Below are 20,449 nucleotides of genomic sequence, written 5' to 3'. Positions count from 1 at the left end.
AGTATGTGTGAGCAAAATTTGACGCAGCCCGAAGGGGATTCTCCCCGTCTTCTCCTTTTATGCAATAGGGGGACAGAGAGGGGGGGGTCGCTGATTTAATGAAGTGGCCTTGCTGTGGATGTGCTGTGTCTTGCGACACTGCTTCTGACCCAGGGCAGTGGACAAGGTGCAGGGTTGACCCGTCATCCAGGAGGTGCTAAGATAAGAGGGAGGGTGGAGGGGTGTGGAGCGTATTCAGGGATGGAATGGGTGGAAATGATTTTATGCCTTTTCCTTTTTGGCTACCTCCCTTGTAAGGGGGAAAAAGCCTTGGTATATGTATGTATGTATATATACACACATTTAAACAACCAAAATGCACTTTAATTCTAAGCCATCAAGGCCGACATGCAGAAATTGAAATGTGGTACTGCCAAGGACTCGAACCCAAGCATCCTCATGACAAGTGCAGTAGTGACTTACCAACTAGGCTATCTGTATCTCTAATCACTGAGACCCATTCAGTGTTGTACAAATATATATATATATATATATATATATATATATATATATATATATATATATATATATATATATACACACACACACACACATATAGTAAACCCTCAATATAACGTATGATATGGGGACGGGTCTGTCATTATATCTGAATCTGAAGATCCATTATATCCAATGGAAATAATGGACAGATCTGCTATATCAAGTTTGTCTGGTATCAGAAATTGGTAGGATTAGAAATTACAGTAAACCCTTGATATAATGGACGATATGGGGACAGGGGTCTGTCATTATATCCAAAGATCCATTATAACTGAGGATCTCTCACTATAACAGATGAAAATCTGGTCAGATTTCTTGTCTGTTATATCCAATATATTGAGATCCGTTATATTAAGGATTTACTGTATATATATATATATATATATATAAATATATATATACACACATACATACACACACTATGGGCACCTAGCATAAAGAACATAAGTAAATTAGAAAGAATCCAAAGAGCAGCGACAAAAATGGCACCTACACTGTCAAATCTGACATACAAACAAAGACTGGAGAAATTACATCTGTTAACACTGGAACAGAGAAGAGAAATAGGCGATTTGCTGACCATTTTCAGAATTATGAAAGAGATAGAAATTCTTGATAGAGACAACTTATTAAAGTGGGACAGAAGAGAAACTAAAGAAAGACAGTTACAGAAGAGACCTGGAAAAAAAAAAAAAGCTTCCCACACAGAGTGATTGATGTCTGGAACAAACCAAACTGAACGGAGAAACAGTGAATGCCAAAACTATACATGATTTTAAGAATAAACTGGATGTAGAGGGATACAAAAACAGGTCACTATAAGCATAGCTCTTGTCCTGTAAGATACAACTAGGTAAATACATAATCTACATATACCTCCTATCACTTTACAAACTGTATAAAATACATAAACACCATGTGAGGACGGAGCCTTTATCAGTATAATGTTTTGTTTGTTACAGCTTTTCCAAGTACTTGAAAAAGTTGTTACACGAGAAATGTCATAATGATAAAGGCTCCGTCCTCACGTGCTGTTTATTTCGATAGACATATTAGCAACTGCCACTTTCATACATAAAATACATGTCACTATAAGACTGCCTGTCTTCCTATATACCAAGGGCTTCCTCCCCTTTATAAGGAGGATAGCCAAGTCAAAGTCACACACCCACTCCCATCCACCACCCCTGTTTCTATCATATCTTAGCTCCATGTGGATGAAGGGTCATCCCTATCTCCTGCCTGGGTCACAAGCAATGCAGCAAGACTGAGCATATCTACCGCTAATACAAATTCTAGTTATGTAAACAAACACACATTGAAATGCCCTTTTCCCTTTACAAAAGTGTTGGCAAAGTCATAGCACACATTCACTCTTCACACATCCAACTTAAGTAAAAGTAAATACATATTAGATTACCTTTGGCTTTTCATGAGTAGTGAATGCAAGAATCTTCTGGAAAAGGCTCATGGTGTATGGGTAAGTCCACTGAACTTTGTCCTGTGCTCTCAGCAAAACAGAGAGGCAGCCTATCAGCTGTTGATAAATACAATATATAGCTCTTACCACAAGAACTGATGTGGGAAAGAAATTTTAAAAATATTACAGATTAGTACAACAATTTATTTTGATCTATTTCCTTATATAAGAAAGAAATAAAACTTACACACAAAACCAAAATAATTTCATGTACTCACATTAGTAAGGAGAGGTACATTGCTGGATTCACTGTGTTTGGTGATGCACATGTCCAAAGTTTTGGCAAAGGAACCAAACTTGAGTTTCAAAACGTCCATAGGAACTCGTTTGATAATTCTTACCATGAGGGATAAAGTTGCTGCAACATCCTCTTCATTTTCCAACATACCTTCCATGCTCATTACCTAAACAAATTAAGACATTAAAAAAAAGGACAAAATTAGAAATATATGTCTATAAAATAGATCTTTATGTATGCATCTAGGGTATTTGGTTCAATAGAAATAAATATTATGCACAAGTAAAAACAAATGTGAAAAAATGAATGATGCACTTACCAATGCACAATAAAAGGATGTAGAAGTTTCTGGCATATTCTGTTCTTTAATGTACTCCTGAGCTGCAGCATGAATTGCTAGCATGCGAGTTTGATGTTCAGAATTAACATTGAAGGTCTGAAAGAATCTAGAGAGAGAAAAACTTATTTAAATCTAAATTTAAATAAAATTTTAAATACACAAGGGAGGTAGCCAAAGTCAAAGGCATAAATCCACTCCCACCCATTTCATCCACACATACTCCACGCCCATTCACCACCCCTCCTTCACCTTTTTCTTGGGTCCTCCTGGATGATGGGTCATTCCTGCATCTTGCCCACTGCCCTGGGTCAGAAGCAATGACCTAAGGCAGTGGGCAAGATGCTGGGATGACCTGTCATCCTGGAGGAGCCAAGAAGAGGGGGAGAGAGGGGTGGTGAATGGGAGTGATGTATGTGGGGATGAAATGGGTGGAAGTGGATTTATGCCTTTGACTTTGGCTCCCTCCCTTGTAAGGGGGAAAAAGCCCTTGGTGTATATGTGTGTGTGTGTGTGTGTATGTAAACCTAAATTCTAAAAATAACAAAAGGACCTGCAGAATTGAGAACAACAGCTATTCAACAAACCTAGACAAATGAAGGAACAAGACAATCATACCTAATCATCATTTAATGATAGGTGGGAATGGGTAGGAAAAGAATGAAGAGGTGAGTACACTACAGGCAGATATGTAGTGAAGAAGGCAGAAGCAAAGTGCAAGGTGAGGGAGGCCAAGAGATGACAAAATAATAATAAAATATGTTTTGATGTGATGGGATAAGCATTAAACAAGTATTTATGTGTATAAAGTGTGTGTGTGTGCTTCAATTCAGCCACCCCATTTACAAGACAGGAAGGACCTTTGATACATAAAAATGGTAATGAATCTTCCTCCAGCCATCTCTCATATCATCTCCCCATTTTTCTTCGATTACACCCATAACAATAACAATGAACTATTCTAATTACAATGTTTTACATACTTATTAAAGGCAGGAAGTGTGCAGGTTGTAAAATTTGTTGCAAATGTATTGAAGGTTTTCCCAGCACTTTGCAGGTCCTCTTCATCCACACTGAGTGCTCCCATCTCCTTTGCCACTCCACTAAGTTCAGCATCATGTTTTGCAAGGGCATCTGTTGTTAGGCCACTTTCACCTGGTGTAGAAAATAAGGGAAATACTTATAATTCCTGGAGGATTTAGTGCTCTCTCTGCAACTTCAAGAATGGGATACTCAGATTGAAACTCCAAAACAAATACTCTTCACCTAATTCTGAGACAAAAAAAAGAATCCTGTTAAATTCACTTACTTCAAATTACAAATGAAAAAGGCTTACCTTCAAGTCTTTGAAAGAATCTGTTCTTCGCTGCTTCCCTATGTTTAGTTACTGATGGATTGGACACACAGCTATGTCCCTTCTTCCACTTCTGTCCCTGTCCCTTTACTCTTTTCACCTTCATTGTGAACTGTCTACTTAGCTTTCACTCATAAAAAATTCCTGAAAATGGAAGTTTCAATTCATATACATGATATTAATGATTCTGCCAACACACAGGGGTTTCCAAAACTTCTGGAACAGAAAAAACTATACATGAAAACAGCACTAATGTTTATACTAAATCACAAAATATTTGACATAAAGGGTGAAGCAGAAGTGCTTGAAGAGTTCTGGAATGGAGGGTAATGTTACACTTATCAGAATATCAGGATGATCTTGTCAAGAATAGAATATAGTAGTTGTAGGGACATGCAGCATTCCTAAACAAGCAAATTCACTAGTTTGCAGATCTGTATTAATCTACAGTACAGTACTCCCTTACTGTTGAAGATTTAGTTGTTGATGGTTATTCCATTGTTAAGAAAAAGGAAGAATATATATATATATATATATATATATATATATATATATATAATCATAACAAAAAACAAAATAAAATAAACAAGTAGTTGTGCCACCTGCTGGAATAATATTCGTTAAATTCCAGAATCATGCAATCATGGATATTTAACATGAAACTTATGTTGTGCAATAGCTCCTAATGTAACCCATCCTATCATAACTATTCTACTGAAAAAATAGATATTTCACATGCAAAAACAAAAAGAGATCATAAATGTGTTTGCGTGATATTGACACAGAACCTAATACTCTTGTTCCTTTTCCAACACAATGGCATTAGTCCATGTGTGTCTGTCACTCCTAGTTTTTGGTTTTATACAGCTGTCACAGTTGAAAACAGCAGGGATCAATCACTGGTTGTCAGCTCTTTTTGTGGGAAAATGAAGGAAATATAATGATAGCGGGAGATCTCAAGGCTCTATTTTCCTGCCACACATGCATTTTTTTCTTTTCCTTCTATGAGATCAATATGAACTTATTTTCAACAGAAAACTGCTGTAAATAAATGATAATAGATTCAATCCTTCATGGAAAATTTAATTGGGGTGATACAAACGTCACAATGGTGAGAGTGCTGGAGCCTGCTGCGAATACCATAGTTTCTGGAGTGCACAGCATCCTTATTTATACAGCTTCACTAATATCTGACTTTGTAGTAATCTATGGCAGTGGCACACATTCAATGCTACTGTAGAAATTTAATAAACTCAGGCCTGGTCTAGAGACTGAGGACCATCCCCTGCACACCTCAAAAGAGAAGTGAGGGTTTTGAAATTGATCAGTAGTAAAATGATTCTCTCATTTGCTTATTTGACAGGACCACCACTACCAAGTACCCATCACTGGTACCTCCTGTACCTTAAAATTAAGCAACTAAACAATCAGTCTGGTCAAACAAAAAGATATGGATATTGGAAAGCATACCATGCAGAGCCTCCAAAATAGTACTCCTCCAATATGATGCCTGGACTCAAAGTCCTTGTTATCATGAGTGGCTACGGAGACCTGACTCAACCATACCTTACCACATATAACATGGCAACATGATCAAAATATACAATATTATGAACTGGATATAATTCAGAAATCAACATCAAATTTCAAATGATGGACAGTCAAATAGAGAATAATAGTTTGAGGATATGTAAATCAAAGTATTCATTGAAACATTGCAAGAACATATTCTGATTAAGAGTGAATGACGTGTGGACTAGTCTTCAGAAGAGCAGTATGGGCTAATAGTGTACAATCATGTGTAAGAACACACGATGTATGGTGAGCAAATCAGGAAGTTGAACATAATTTTATGGAGTCTTGTACTAGTGTGCACACCAGAACCGGGCCTGTTTGTGGCTTAACCCCTTCCATACGGTGCCGCACACGTAGGCGGCATGAGGAGCAAGTGGATATGCGAGGCTGCCATATCGGCGTCTTGATTATATTTATTGTAGTTGCCCCTGCGTAATGACATACTCTCTAAACTGTCTTCATCACATTTTCTATGGTTATCAAAATTCATGGGTAAAAGAGAGAACGATTGATATAAGCGGTGACTATATTTTATGATGCGAGTATTATTACAACACATCGTACGTCTGACAGCTAATGCTGCCCGCGAGATTTTGAACCGTACTGAAGAGGTTAATGCAACTAACCTAACAGAAACAAACAAATTACTAGATAAGCACTACATTTGAGGTGGTGAAACAGTTGAAGTGAGTTTATTTCTGATTAGATCCATTGTTTCAAACCAACCATTCACATGAAAACACCTGGGCCAGGGGGAAGCAACATGACTTTTAACAAGGGAAACTTTTAAATGCTAAGGTATGGCTTAGGCATAAAAGACAATTTGACTAAGCACTGGGAGGACGAGACATTACCACACATCCACCCGTCAAATGCCTAGGTGTCACCCGGAATGAAGACGGCTGCTTCCAGCAACATATCTCAAGAGGCAGTGACAAGTGCCCCAAAAAAAAAAAAAAAGGCTGGATGGGTCCTCAGAACCTGTCATAAGTGACAAGGGAGCCAAAAGTAATGCTGACCCTATTGAAGGCCCTAGAACAGCCCTTACTGGACTACTGTAGCCAGTTGTGGTCACCTAACAAGATGAGTGACATACAATGACTAGAGGCTGTGCAGAGGTCCTATATCAGACAAACAGCTGAACTGAGGGACCTTGACTACTGGGACCATATAAAGGCCATACTGGCAGCACAGAAAACAGGACAGATACAGGGCAATCTATATCTGGAAAGTCCTAGAGTAAAAAGTGCCTGACCCTACAGCCTTAGGACTCCTGCAGCCCACAAACAATGAGAGAAAAATAACAAGACTCAAGTGCAATGCATACCATCCAAACTCCAAAGCGGCCTGTCAAGACCCAGTCAAGACACTGGTGGTGTCCAAGCTGACGCATGATGGACCTAAAATATTTAATTCACAGTTCAAAAAATGTGAGGAATACCATTGGCTGCCCAGTGGACAAATTCAAAACTACCCTGAACAATTTTCTAAAACCTGTGCCACACGAGCCCCCAGTACCGGACTAGTCTACACCAGCAGATGGACCTCTAACATTATACCAGATCAATTGGATATTCTGCATAGGGATATCAGATCTGGCAGCAGGACTGTGAGGTGAGACCTCAATACAATATACATCAACAAATAAACAAGAAAGTAACCCATTCTACTCTAAATCCACGGATTCTCTGATGGTCTACAGTACATAACTACATGATTAGCTCCAATTCCATGTGAATTGTATCAACAAATAAAATAATAATAACGCACTTGTTTAAAGTATTAATTATATATATATGCAACCTGACAATATATAAATTATTTTAATATATACTAACTATACTTACTTCTGCCACAGCACTGTCAAAGATTTGTACATGCCTTCTCCGCAGCTCCGACTTCAGAATGAAAACAATGTTTATTGGCAACGTGAGTTTCAAAGGGATCAATGAGCTAAATATTTGTCTAATTTACTAATACCCTTCACCATCTGTCATTTTACTTGCTTATTTATTTTGCTTGCTGCAAATACTTGCATTTATTTTAATTGATAGGTATGATATATCTTTATTTTCTTGGATGTACGTACAGATAGATATTACATTATTCCTTGTCAGTTCTGTTTCTACGCCTATTTATAATCAGCCACTTAGTGGTCACTGCTGAACAAAAGCCTCTTCTAAGCTATTTCGTGAATCACACTCTTGCGCCCACTTTTGCCACACCACACCTGCAATTTTTATTATCCTCACTTTCCACTTGTCTGGTCTTCCACTACGCCTCTCTTGACGTTCAAATATTAATATACATACATACATATACCAAGGCTTTTTCCCCCTTACAAGGGAGGTAGCCAAAAAGGGAAAGGCATAAAATCATTTCCACCCATTCCATCCCTGAATACACTCCACACCCCTCCACCCTCCCTCTTATCTTAGCACCTCCTGGATGACGGGTCATCCCTGCACCTTGCCCACTGCCCTGGGTCAGAAGCAGTGTCGCAAGACACAGCACATCCACAGCAAGGCCGCTTCATTAAATCGGCGACCCCCCCCCCTCTCCGTCCCCCCCAATGCCTTAAAGGAGAGGACGGGGAGAAATCCCTTCGTGCTGCGTCAGATTTTGCTCACACATACTACCTCACCCCCCATCCACCCGCACATTCCACCTCATGCAATCACAACATCATCCATATTATACAACCATTCTCCATTCACCCCTGTCTTCTGTCCTCTCCCGTCCTTCCTCAACAGACATTCCCCTCTTCCCCAAAGCCCCTTTCACCCCATCCATCCACCTCATCCTAGGACGTCCCCTCATGTTCACTCCCTCCACATCTGCCTTCCATACCTCTTTTACTAGTCTTTCTTCACTCATTCTTTCCATGTGTCCAAACCATCCTAATATTCTTTCATCAACCCTATCTCCCAGCTCCTTTTCCACCCCTGTTCTCCTCCTCACCTCCTCATTTCTCACTCTATCCAGCCTAGTAACCCCTATCATACTTCTCAGACACCTCATCTCAAACACATTCAAACTCATTCTCTCTTCTTCTCTTAAGTTCCATGTTTCTGCCCCATACAGTGCTGTTGGCACAATCACTCCTTCATACAGTCTTCTCTTAGCATCCATTCCCAAATGTCTATTCCTCATTACACTTTTTAATCCACCAAGGCATTTACTCACTTCTCTCAATCTACATTCTACCTCCACCTTCACTCCACCTTTTCCTGCCACATTTGCACCCAAGTATCTAAAACTATCCACTTCCTCCAGTCCCTCTCCCTTAATGCTCACTTCCAGTCTACTGCCACTTTCACCCCTTGTACATCTCATCACCTTACTTTTACCCACATTTATCTTTAGCTTTCTTCTATCACATACTCTCCCAAACTCTGCCACCAACTTCCTCAATCCCTCCTCCGATCCTGCCACAAGCGCAGTGTCGTCCACAAAAAACAGCTGGCTCACCTCCCACTTTTCTCCATTTTCTTTAACCATCTCCAATCCCTGACCCACCACCCTTGCATTCACCTCTCGCACCACCTCATCCATGTATAAGTTGAACAGCCAGGGCTATATAACGCATCCTTGACGAAGTCCCACCTTTACCTCGAACCACTCACTCTCTCCATTTCTAATCCTCACACAAGCTCTACTACTCTCATAAAAACTCTTGACAGCTCCCAGAAGCTTTCCTCCTATCCCGTATATCTGCATAACCTCCCACAGTGCCTTTCTGTCTACCCTATCATAAGCCTTTTCCAGATCCATAAAAGCCCAAAAAACATCCTTCCCCTTTCCTATAGCTTTCTCACATATCTGTCTTACCACAAAAATCTGATCTACACAACCTCTACCTGTCCTAAATCCACACTGTTCCTCACCAATTACTCCTTCTGTTCCTCTCCTAATCCTCTCAATCAAGATCCTCCCATAAGCCTTCCCAACTACACTTAACAAGCTAATCCCTCTGAAACTACTACATATACTTCCATTTATCGTCCTTATATCTGACTACCTTTCATACCCAATTCCATTTCCACTACTTTATCGCCTTCACAATATATTTTCAATCCTTAATACCAGTCTACAGTTTAGTAGCAGCATTGATCTTTCCAATATTTCTGCGTACCCCATGGTTACTAGTCAAAACGCCCATAGGTCAAAACAAGAAAAACGTATTGATTAGTGAAGTAGAGAGGGTAAGAGATAGGTGTTACTAGAAAAAGTGAATGGCTGATAAATTGATGTGGACCAAAGAGTCTGCTATGCATTTTCATGAGTAGACTAAGAGGGGTTGCCATGTCACGAAGTGGTGGAGTAAACCAGCTTTGGCTGTTAGGCCATGCTGTGTTGCTTCTGACCTGGGTAGTGGGCGGAAGACAGGGATGGTCCCTCATTCACTGGGAGCTAAGGTAAAAGGGACAAAACGTGGGTGAAGGGTGGGTGCATTATTTGTGTGGAAAGCAGAGACGGAGCGAACTCGACGGGAAGGCCCCGCATGGAATGTTGAGTGCACGAGTTTTATACAGTCAGTATTTTTGGAACTGTGGTGGCATCCTAACGGAGCAGTCCTGCAGCATTAATTTATGAGTGGAGAATGATATCCACTCAAAGAGTGGTAATCACTTTTAACTTGTACTAACCCTCCGTTCTGCTGTTTTCTTGAAATTTTCTTTACCACCCCTGCAACTCCAGCTCTTCAGTGGGATATTTTTCCCAAGGATAAAAGTGCTGGAAATTACAAAATACGTGTGAGGGGAAGACTGAGAAGGAGGTGGATGAATGTAGGAGTTTGTCAAGCAGGAAAGGGCGAGGACAAGAGATGAGTGTGAGTGGGGAGTGGTTGTGATTGGATAAGGAATAGAATAGACACAGCCTGAACGAATTATGTAGAATTCCCCATTTATGTGGGAAAGGGGTTTTAGCAGTTGGGAGGCGGGTATGTGCAAGTGTGTTCTTATAATGCTTGATTTCATTTTATCAGTATTGCTAGAAACTAATAAAATTTAATATCCATACAGGAAGAATGGATTGAAAATAATTATTTTAATGTTTTTTGTGTTTTTCAGAGTACCCTTGACGACATCCTTCGACACCGTTTGAAGTTGCTTCTGGCAGGGTTAGTAGGGTTGTAGTGACTTGATGCATCCTACGACCCGTCACACACTGATCAAAGAAATCTTCGGAACTATCCCTTCCAAGTTCCCGTAGTTGGCAAGCGTAGTTCGCAAGGGTGTCCCTGCCAGCCAGCGGTCAGCCAATCAGGAACTTGGAAAGCTCCTCAGGTTCCCGCCAGCCTCCTTTAAAAGGTCGGCATTTCGCCGAGATGGGCAGATCAGTACCGACCAAGCCGACCAGCGCACAAACTACATCTCCTCGTCCAGTCTTCTAGCTGTCCCATCGAGTCTCGCCGTCATCATCTGCTACCGCCTCGCTGACGTTAGGCTCCACGTCCAGCTACAACCATAAGTTCCACTAAGCTGTGGCCTTAGTCTGAGCTTCACCTATATTTCTCATGTGACACTTCTAGTGTCGCACCTTGTGGCTAATTACCAAAAGAAAGAGATTAGATATTTTGTGTTGATTTTCATTTGTCCTGCCGTTGTTCCGAACTAAAACTACTACAGGGTCACCAACCCTTGCTGCCAACACTATCTTTGCAGTCACTTCATTTATGTACCAGTTCAAAGGTAAGTATTATGTATTTTCCCCAAGCCTAGATTTGGCCTAATTTGATATCACGAATAATTGTAGATATAACTATTGAGTTGTTTGTATAATTGTTAACAAAACAGTTTTGGAGAAAGTTTTCCTCTTGAAGTATTTGTTTTATTAGCTTTGATATACTGTATAATTGTTTTCATAATAAATTTATATGAACCGGTAATCATTACAGATTATTTCAATTTAGGCGTGGATACAAGGGGGGGGGGCAGCAGCCCCCCCCAACGCCCCGAGTATGGTACACTTATCTCGAGTTTGATTCTCCTTGGATAAACACTTTTTAGTGCGAATTTATGATTTGAATTATATTTATTAATTATATATGACGTTACATACAATTACGAGCAAAACAGATTTAGGTTTCTGGACCAATCTCTAAGCCAACAGCATTATTCTTGGGGTTAAAATATCGGCGTGTTTCAAGTATCGGTTATCGCTTATCGGTTCGCCCCCCCCCCCCCAATAACATTCCTGGATCCGCGCCTGTTTGTTTACTACTCAGAACTTCAGTGGTAGCTATCAAGGAATATATATATATATATATATATATATATATATATATATATATATACATATATATATATATATATATATATATACATCTACACTGAATGGTTCCCAGCGATCAATTGATATTATTCAACCACAAACAACTTTTAATTCCATGCCATCGAAATCGAGACTGAAGAATCGCTCGATGGAGACATTTTGTTGGAAATTGAAACGTGGACGAGCCGAGGATTCGAACCCAGCTAACCCGTAACAAAGTTACAGTGACTTAAACCAATGAGCTATCAAGAGAGATCTCTTGATAGCGCATTGGTTTAAGTCACTGTAACTTTGTTACGGGTTAGCTGGGTTCGAATCCTCGGCTCGTCCACGTTTCAATTTCCAACAAAATGTCTCCATCGAGCGATTCTTCAGTCTCGATTTCGATGGCATGGAATTAAAAGTGGTTTGTGGTTGAATATATATATATATATATATATATATATATATATATATATATATATATTTGCCATGTAATAAAAAAATTAATTGGAACAATAACAGGATGTACCTAAACTATAAAATTTCATATCAAAACCAGGTTTCACTCTTATGGGCTACACATGGATGTGATTACTACGAGATAGATTTAATACTAGAAATACATTATATGCAAGACCCTCACGACCATTGACATGGTTCGTGCGTGACCGTGAATGACCAGAGCGCGCTCCATTTTTTTTTTTTTGTCCAACAAAGAACAAAGGAAAAAATTAAGACACTAAAATTCAGCCCGCATAACGCTCACGTGCGTGCATGCTTAGCGCGAGGCCCAAAGAACTCGATCAAAAACTCTGCGTCCAGCGCTTTGCGCTTCACGCTGGGTCGTGATTCTCCCACGATATCATCTCGAAAATATTTCGTGCGTGGTCATTCATGTTCCGAGCGCGCTCTAAATGCTCTCCGATTTATTAGTTAAACGAAGAACGAAGAAATGTAAGATACCAAATTTCAACCCGCATAATGCTCACGTCACAATGCTCGTGAGCGCGCTCCGAATGCTCTCCGATTGTTTGGTCTAACGAAGAACGAAGAAAAGACATCAAATTTCCTTTTCGCTCTCATCTATATCACATCCACACATTTAATTATAAGTACACCAAATGCAGTACCCTCACGACCGCTGACATAGTTCGTACATGGCCGTTAACGATCCAAGCACGCTCCGAATGCTCTGATTTTTTGGTCCAAATTTCAACCCGCATAGCACTCACGTCACAATGCTTGTGCGCGCGAAACCCAAACAAACCCAACCAGAAACCGTCACCGCGCACAGCACTTTGCACCTGGTCGTGATTCTTTAACGATGTTATTTCGGAAATAATTCTTGCGAGACAGTTATGTTCCGAGCGAACTCCGAATGTTCTCCGATTTTTTTTTTTTTCCAGTGAAGAACAAAGAAGAAAAGTAAGACACCAAAATTCAACCGGCATTGCGTTCACGTCACCCAAAGAACCCAATCAGAACTCTGTAGGAGAGAATGACCCTGGTGTGTGTGTGTGTGTACAGTATCTTGTAGCTGGATCCACATAAGGGAAAAATCACATGGTGAGATGCCTTACCTAAGTTTCACAGTATTATTATTTTCATCTCTGCAGAAAGAAGACAAAGTTTGCTGGGTAATTCAACAGTTTGATCCATGGTGCCAAAAAAGGAGTAAGAAAAGGGACAGATATGCAAGCAAGGAGTAAAATATAATAGATTTGTTTAAGAATGTAAAGGCCTGTCTACACGAGCGGGCCTGATCGGCGGGTTTGCCCGTTAACGGGCAAATTCTCGCGGGCCTGCCCGTGAATGTTGTCCACACGACCGAAGTGATGAACAGCTGGGCCTGCCCGACGATGTTGCCAGTAGCGGGTGGAGTGCTGTACGAGAACCATGGTGCCTAGCATTGTCGGTGGCTCACTAGAGTTATCCTGGGCTGCCATCGTTAAATGTTCACTGTGCTACTATGCCGTGGAATGTGGGATGAAGGCCCGCTGTGGGTTCACGATATTATCTTGCGTCTGGCAGGGTAGAAACTCCAGCTACCGGGCACCAGCTCAGTGATTTCGCTCGGCGGCCTTTCGGGCAATTTGATCGTTTGCCCGTCAAATATGCCCGTTAACGGGCAAGCCCGCCGATCAGGCCCGCTCGTGTAGACAGGCCTTAAGAGGTAGTAAATGGAGTGCTTTCATTTGGTATATTGTATTTGTGTAATGCATAAAGAAAAATCAGGATAGTTGTCTATGGAGGATGAAGTTCAAAGATACAACAAATAAATTCTTAAAGATGTAGAAATGGACAGGAACTATTTGTAAGTGTTGTTTAAATATGTATATATTTCTTATGACTTTTGAACCAAGTTGAGCCAAGGGCATGGTTTATTGAATTCCACACTACAAAGTCATCAGTAGGGCCACCTTCCTAGACTCCCTGTAGCTGGGAGTTTGTGATGTTAAACCATATCATTCTGACTTTTGACTACCCAATGAACATAACTTGAAAATATATACAATTCTTTATATCCTCCAAGAGTTTAGACTTTATTCCCTTTAGTTTTTATAAATCCTTATCTAGCAGTAGATATAAGGTTTCTAAAGTTCTTGAGTTGTTGAAAATTTGTTCAATGTTATTTGAGGAAAAGGGAGAGATTTTATATGCCTTTGCTTATGTGTAAACTTTTTTTTCAGAAATCACCTGTAGACATTTAACCTATAATAGATTTGCAAGATGGGCATTAAAGTGAATCACCCAACCACCCATTTTTAAGTTATCAACACTCACCTCAGGGGTGACATTGCCTGGACTAGGCCAAGTTCTCTTTCTAATACAGATTTATTTTCCCTGGCATTTTCACTGCTGAAAATTGGTAAATGCTCTTCCTCCTCCTCCCTCCTACCCAATAATATAAACAGACCCACACTAATACAACACTTACAAGCTACTGTGGAGCTATGGGTTTCCAGCGAGTGAAACTGACGACAAAAATCATACGCTAGTGTTCAATTATGGGTGCCTACTATTGGTGGTCCAGAGAGACAGGCATCATAGGGAGTTATCTCCCATTACCCATGAACAACTCTGACTTCTATGTGATGCAGTTTCATGGGGCTGACACTATCCAAATTAGGTATGATTTCTCTTTCCACAAAGCTGACAGCTGATAGCTTACCTCTTACTCATCCTCCTAACTGGAGACCCATACTAATACAATTTCCTCTGGGAAATTGTTAGCAAGACCTACATTGTTATAATAGTATTGAATTTCCTTGTGGGAGTTGACCCCAGGGGCACTGTGAAGAGGTGAGGAGGCAGTAGTTAGCTCAAAGGACCCTGGAGGATGGAAATTTTGTACCAAAAAAAGAGGGAGGGAGGGGTGGTGAATGGGAGTAGAGTATATAGGGATGAAATGGATGGGAGTGGATTTATGCCTTTAACTTTGGCTACCTCTCTTGTAAGGGGGAAAAGGCCGTTATATGTATGCACTTTTTTTTTCTTTCCTTTGACTGTGTGGATGTACTGTGTCTTGCTGCATTCCTTCTGACCGAGGCTGTGGGAAGGAGAGAGAGATGACCCCTCACCCGTGAGTAGCTAAGATAAGAGAGATTTGAGGGTGGTGGACAGGAATGGGTGTGTGCCTTTGAGTTGGCTACTTCCCATGTAAAGGGGGAAAACGCCTTTGGTATATAGATATAACACTTTTTTTCCATAGACTTGTACTGCTTCACTACTTTTTCTGTTGATCTCAAGGTGGCCCAAAAGGTAGTGGCGAGGTAGCAGTTAGTCTTTCCTCCAGGAAGGAAAGTGGAGGAAGGCCCAGCACACCCCTGGTAGGGGGGAAAGAAATGTCTCATGTCAATCTCAGTTGGTCACATCTGTTTACACTAACTTTTCTAGCTTCCCTCTGGAAAGGAGAGCCTAACCCCACCTTCATGCATGAACAAACACACAGGATAGGAGACAATGAGAAAAAGAAAGGGTAAGACTGAATTTTTTTTTCAATAAAACAAAAAGAAAAAACTTCTTGTTTTCATAACAATGAAACATTAGTTTATTGGTCATAATTCAGACAGAATTTACTCTTACATTTTTGTGACAGTTATGACTTCATTTACAATGAAAGCCCAAATCACAATGGTGATCACAACACTATCACACAATCACGACAAACTGAGACATGAGAACTTCCTGGCAAGTAGCTGACATTGGAATGTTTTAATCACAAATTTTTCATCTCAATGATTACAATTTTTATTAATTAATGTGGCAGTGATGTGTCGCAAACAAGTATAAAATATTTTGAACTTGAAACAGTCACAGAAAATGTTTTATTTAGATTAAACCCAGAAGCTTGCTTTAGTTTGACAAAAACAAGCAATCCTGGAAGGATAAGGGTACAAGTAAATCTGTTATGAAGTTCAAGTACAAGAAGACAAAACAAAAGTAGATATATCATATCCAGATCTTTTAATATCTAATGTCTTTCACCACAGGAGTGATGAGGGACTAGCAAGAGATCAGCAGAACAAACAGTAGCAATAAATATCATGTACAACAATAATTCTTATGATACATTATCACAAGGTATTAACAACCATTAATAGATGCAACATGTGTGAAAATAATTTTAGTAATATATTCCACAACCACTGATTTTTTTTCAATGTTAGGTACACATAAAATCTTATCACTACAAAAATAGTTAACCATGAACACTAAATGTACAAGTAATTCAGCTAGATGTTAAACTGGAAATGAATATAATTAAGTTTTACAATGTAAACAAGTAGAAATGCAAGTATAGAGATGAAATGGGGAAAAAAATATAATAATAATAAAATAAATGAGAAAAATAATAACAAATAAAATAAAATACTAAACTTCCATTGTATGAAAAATGGGAAATATCAACTGGCCACTACAATTCTTTAACTTCATAAATATCCATTCCCCCCCCCACAATAAAAATACAGCAAATTTGTGGATATATTGAAATTGTGGATGTTATAAGTACATACTACTACAGTATTAATAAAGTCTTTGGTTATTTCAGTGGTAAAACCTACCCACAGTGTGTGGATTTTTTCCTAAATGTTGATTTAAAACTGTTAAGCAAACACAGGGACCATGATAGTCATACAGACAGAATCACTTCCCTGCCATCTATCTCCAAAACCAACTAACTCCCTCATCCCCATTCAAATGTGCAGTCCCAAGTGGCTGACACCTGGTCTTTGACATTAGTGTTTTTTGTTTTGTTTTTTACATGAAGCTGACAATTAGTAACTTCTCTTCTTCCTCTCACTGGCCAGTGATGCAGAAACACCCCACTGGTTAAAATTTTAAATGTTAATGGAAGAGATTGGATACAAAATTTACTTTTTTTTTTTACATGGTTAAGTATACTTGCACATTTCTTCCTAGAGACATCTATGGGTGAGCTAAGAACCACAAGATTTTTGGTCAGAGATTTTAGCGGGAACAACCGATTGACTGAAATAAAGCAGCAATATTGAAACAATAAAAACATTGAAAGGAATTATTTCTAAAGTAGTTTTTCATTATACTTGTATTATCATATATTCTAATATGTAGATACCTGTTTCATGTTAACATGATAAAGCTACCTTATGTCATAAGAGATCATATTCAACATGATAATTACCATTTTAAAAGATGTAATAGAATATGGGTTACTTTTGAATTCCAGAAAACCGTAACTATTCAGAAATATTCTTGCATACATACACACACATACATATGGTAGTCCTTCTAGATCAGCGTTTCTCAACCAGGGTTCCATGGAACCCTAAGCTACCACAAAAGGTTATTGTAATAATGTAATACAGACATCATCCTATCTAACCTATTATTACGATGAAAATAAAATGAGAAAGATATGGTATATGCATTTTTTTTTTTTTTTTTTTGCACAGGGGTTCCTTGAGACATGCAATTTATTTTAAAGTTTTCGGGGTAAAAGGTTGAGAAACGCTGTTTTAGATGTGCAACATAGCTGCCAATTTTCAAAACTTGTCAACCCACTCACCTTCAGGTAATGCAGCCCTAAACTCCTGACACTCAGTCTTTGCAGTGGGCCCAATTTCTCTATTAACTTCTTACACCTTACCAGTGACTGCTCCCCTCTTCCTATAACTTCTAGCCAGTGACATAGAAAAGGTCCCACAATGACACAACACAGACAACTGTTCAACGTTTCTTCCCAGAGAGATCTGTTTTTGTGGACAGTTTCCAGGCACTGTGGGGCTGAGAGTTTTCCACCATGGAACTCGAGGCAACAACTGATTGACAGACACACATGCACAGAAATGCAAACACACATTGAAATATCAAAGAAAAAAAGGTGACCTGATTACTGTGTTCAGATAGCTAAATAGGATATGCTGCACTGACAGAAGAGATCTCTTGATTAGAGATGGGAGGGATTTAAGAGATCTTGGGAATAAACTGAGAAAGACTAAATGATTAAATGATTCAACAAAGTTTTCCATACAGATACATAAATACTTACATACATACATACATATACCAAGGCTTTTTCCCCCTTACAAGGGAGGTAGCCAAAAAGGGAAAGGCATAAAAACACTCCCACCCATTTCATCCCTACATACACTCCACACCCCTCCCACCCTCCCTCTCATCTGAGCACCTCCTGGATGACGGGTCATCCCTGCACCCTGCCCACCGCCCTGGGTCAGAAGCAGTGTCGCAAGACACAGTACATCCACAGCAAGGCCGCTTCATTTAATCAGCGACCCCCCCTCTCTGTCCCCCCTTGCATATAAGGAGAGGACGGGGAGAAATCCCTTCGGGCTGCGTCAAAATTTACTCACACATACTACCCCACCCCCCTGCCCATTCCTCCTCATGCAATCACAACATCATCCATATACAACCATTCTCCACTCACCTCTGTCTTCCGTCCTCTCCCTTCCTTCCTCAACAGACATTCCCCTCTTCCCCAAAGCCCCCTTCACCCCATCCATCCACCTCATCCTAGGACGTCCCCTCATGTTCACTCCCTCCACATCTGCCTTCCATACCTCTTTTACTAGTCTTTCTTCACTCATTCTTTCCATGTGTCCAAACCATCCTAATATTCTTTCATCAACCCTATCTCCCAGCTCCTTTTTCACCCCTGTTCTCCTCCTCACCTCCTCATTTCTCACTCTATCTAGCCTAGTAACCCCCACCATACTTCTCAGACACCTCATCTCAAACACATTCAAACTCCTTCTCTCTTCTTCTCTTATGTTCCACGTTTCTGCCCCATACAGTGCTGTTGGCACAATCACTCCTTCATATAGTCTCCTCTTCGCATCCATTCCCAAATGTCTATTCCTCATTACACTCTTTAATCCACCAAGGCATTTACTCGCTTCTCTCAATCTACATTCTACCTCCACCTTCACTCCACCTTTTCCTGCTACACTTGCACCCAAGTATCTAAAACTATCCACTTCCTCCAGTCGCTCTCCCTTAATGTTCACTTCCAGTCTACTGCCACTTTCACCCCTTGTACATCTCATCACCTTACTTTTACCTACATTTATCTTTAGCTTTCTTCTATCACATACTCTCCCAAACTCTGCCACCAGCTTCCTCAATCCCTCCTCTGACCCTGCCACAAGCGCAGTGTCGTCCGCAAACAACAGCTGGCTCACCTCCCACTTTTCTCCATTTTCTTTAACCATCTCCAATCCCTGACCCACTACCCTAGCATTCACCTCTCGCACCACCCCATCCATGTATAAGTTGAACAGCCAGGGTGACATAACGCATCCTTGACGAAGTCCCACCTTTACTTCAAACCACTCACTCTCTCCATTTCTAATCCTGACACAAGCTCTACTACTCTCATAAAAACTCTTGACAGCTCCCAGAAGCTTTCCTCCTATCCCATATATCTGCATAACCTCCCACAGTGCCTTTCTGTCTACCCTATCATAAGCCTTTTCCAGATCCATAAAAGCCCAATACTTGGAATGGCTTAAAAGGCAATACAGCCCTAACTGGAACAACATATAAATTTGAAGCTATGATAATTGAAGAGTTTGACAGAACCCCTATGAGGATTGTCCCTTTCCTGTATATTAAATTTAGGTAATTAATACACATGCCTCCTTTTTGTCTTCCTTAAATTCTAAGTCTGTCCTATATATTGCCATGGTTACAATTACTTCATACAATATTCTCTTTGCCTATTCCCAAATGCCTATTTCTCAAACCAGTATTCATTTCACCCAAACATTTACTCAACATCCACTCTTCCAACCCTAAAAACTTAAAATTCCACTTCCTTTAACCTTTCACCCTTTACACCCACATTCAACTTACCAATATCATCCCTCCTTATACATCTCATCACTTTACTGTCCACACTTACTCTCCACTTTTTCCTCTCATACACCCTTTCAAACTCACCAACTGCTTCAGTCTGTCCTGACAGTCCACCACAAGTGCAGTGTCATTCCTAAACTACAACTAATTCATTTTCCATATCCCCCTACCTGCATCCATCAACTCTAAATCTCTGCCAAGCATTCTCACATAGGTCTGGAGTTAATGGGGGAGGGTGGCAGGAAATGGGAGGGAGAGAAAAATGGTAATATCCTGAAAACCAGATCATTAGAAGGACTACTA

General features: G+C 40.1%; 1 protein-coding gene across 2 annotated transcripts in view; it reads right to left on the bottom strand.

Moving 5' to 3' along the window:
* LOC143021227 (RRP12-like protein) overlaps positions 1-7,484 on the bottom strand; it is a 33,142-nt gene extending 25,658 nt beyond the window's left edge. Inside the window, exons 1-7 of one of the 2 annotated variants that reach the window (XM_076178595.1) lie at positions 7,372-7,428; positions 6,852-6,924; positions 3,932-4,093; positions 3,579-3,750; positions 2,578-2,704; positions 2,239-2,424; positions 1,961-2,077 (exon numbers count right to left, since the gene is read on the bottom strand). In XM_076178595.1, coding sequence (XP_076034710.1) covers positions 1,961-2,077; positions 2,239-2,424; positions 2,578-2,704; positions 3,579-3,750; positions 3,932-4,055 — 726 coding nt within the window. In that variant the 5' untranslated portion in view covers positions 4,056-4,093; positions 6,852-6,924; positions 7,372-7,428. Of the gene's footprint in view, positions 1-1,960; positions 2,078-2,238; positions 2,425-2,577; positions 2,705-3,578; positions 3,751-3,931; positions 4,094-6,851; positions 6,925-7,371 lie in introns of both variants that reach the window. The other variant, XM_076178594.1, reaches the window with a different exon arrangement.
* Positions 7,485-20,449: the final 12,965 nt, after the last annotated feature.

Source organism: Oratosquilla oratoria, chromosome 41 (assembly GCF_046742065.1).
Source record: "Oratosquilla oratoria isolate Oo_2021 chromosome 41, ASM4674206v1, whole genome shotgun sequence".
Classification (NCBI taxonomy): domain Eukaryota; kingdom Metazoa; phylum Arthropoda; class Malacostraca; order Stomatopoda; family Squillidae; genus Oratosquilla; species Oratosquilla oratoria.
Note: the sequence above shows the minus strand (reverse complement) of the source record. Positions and strands in the feature narration are given on the sequence as shown.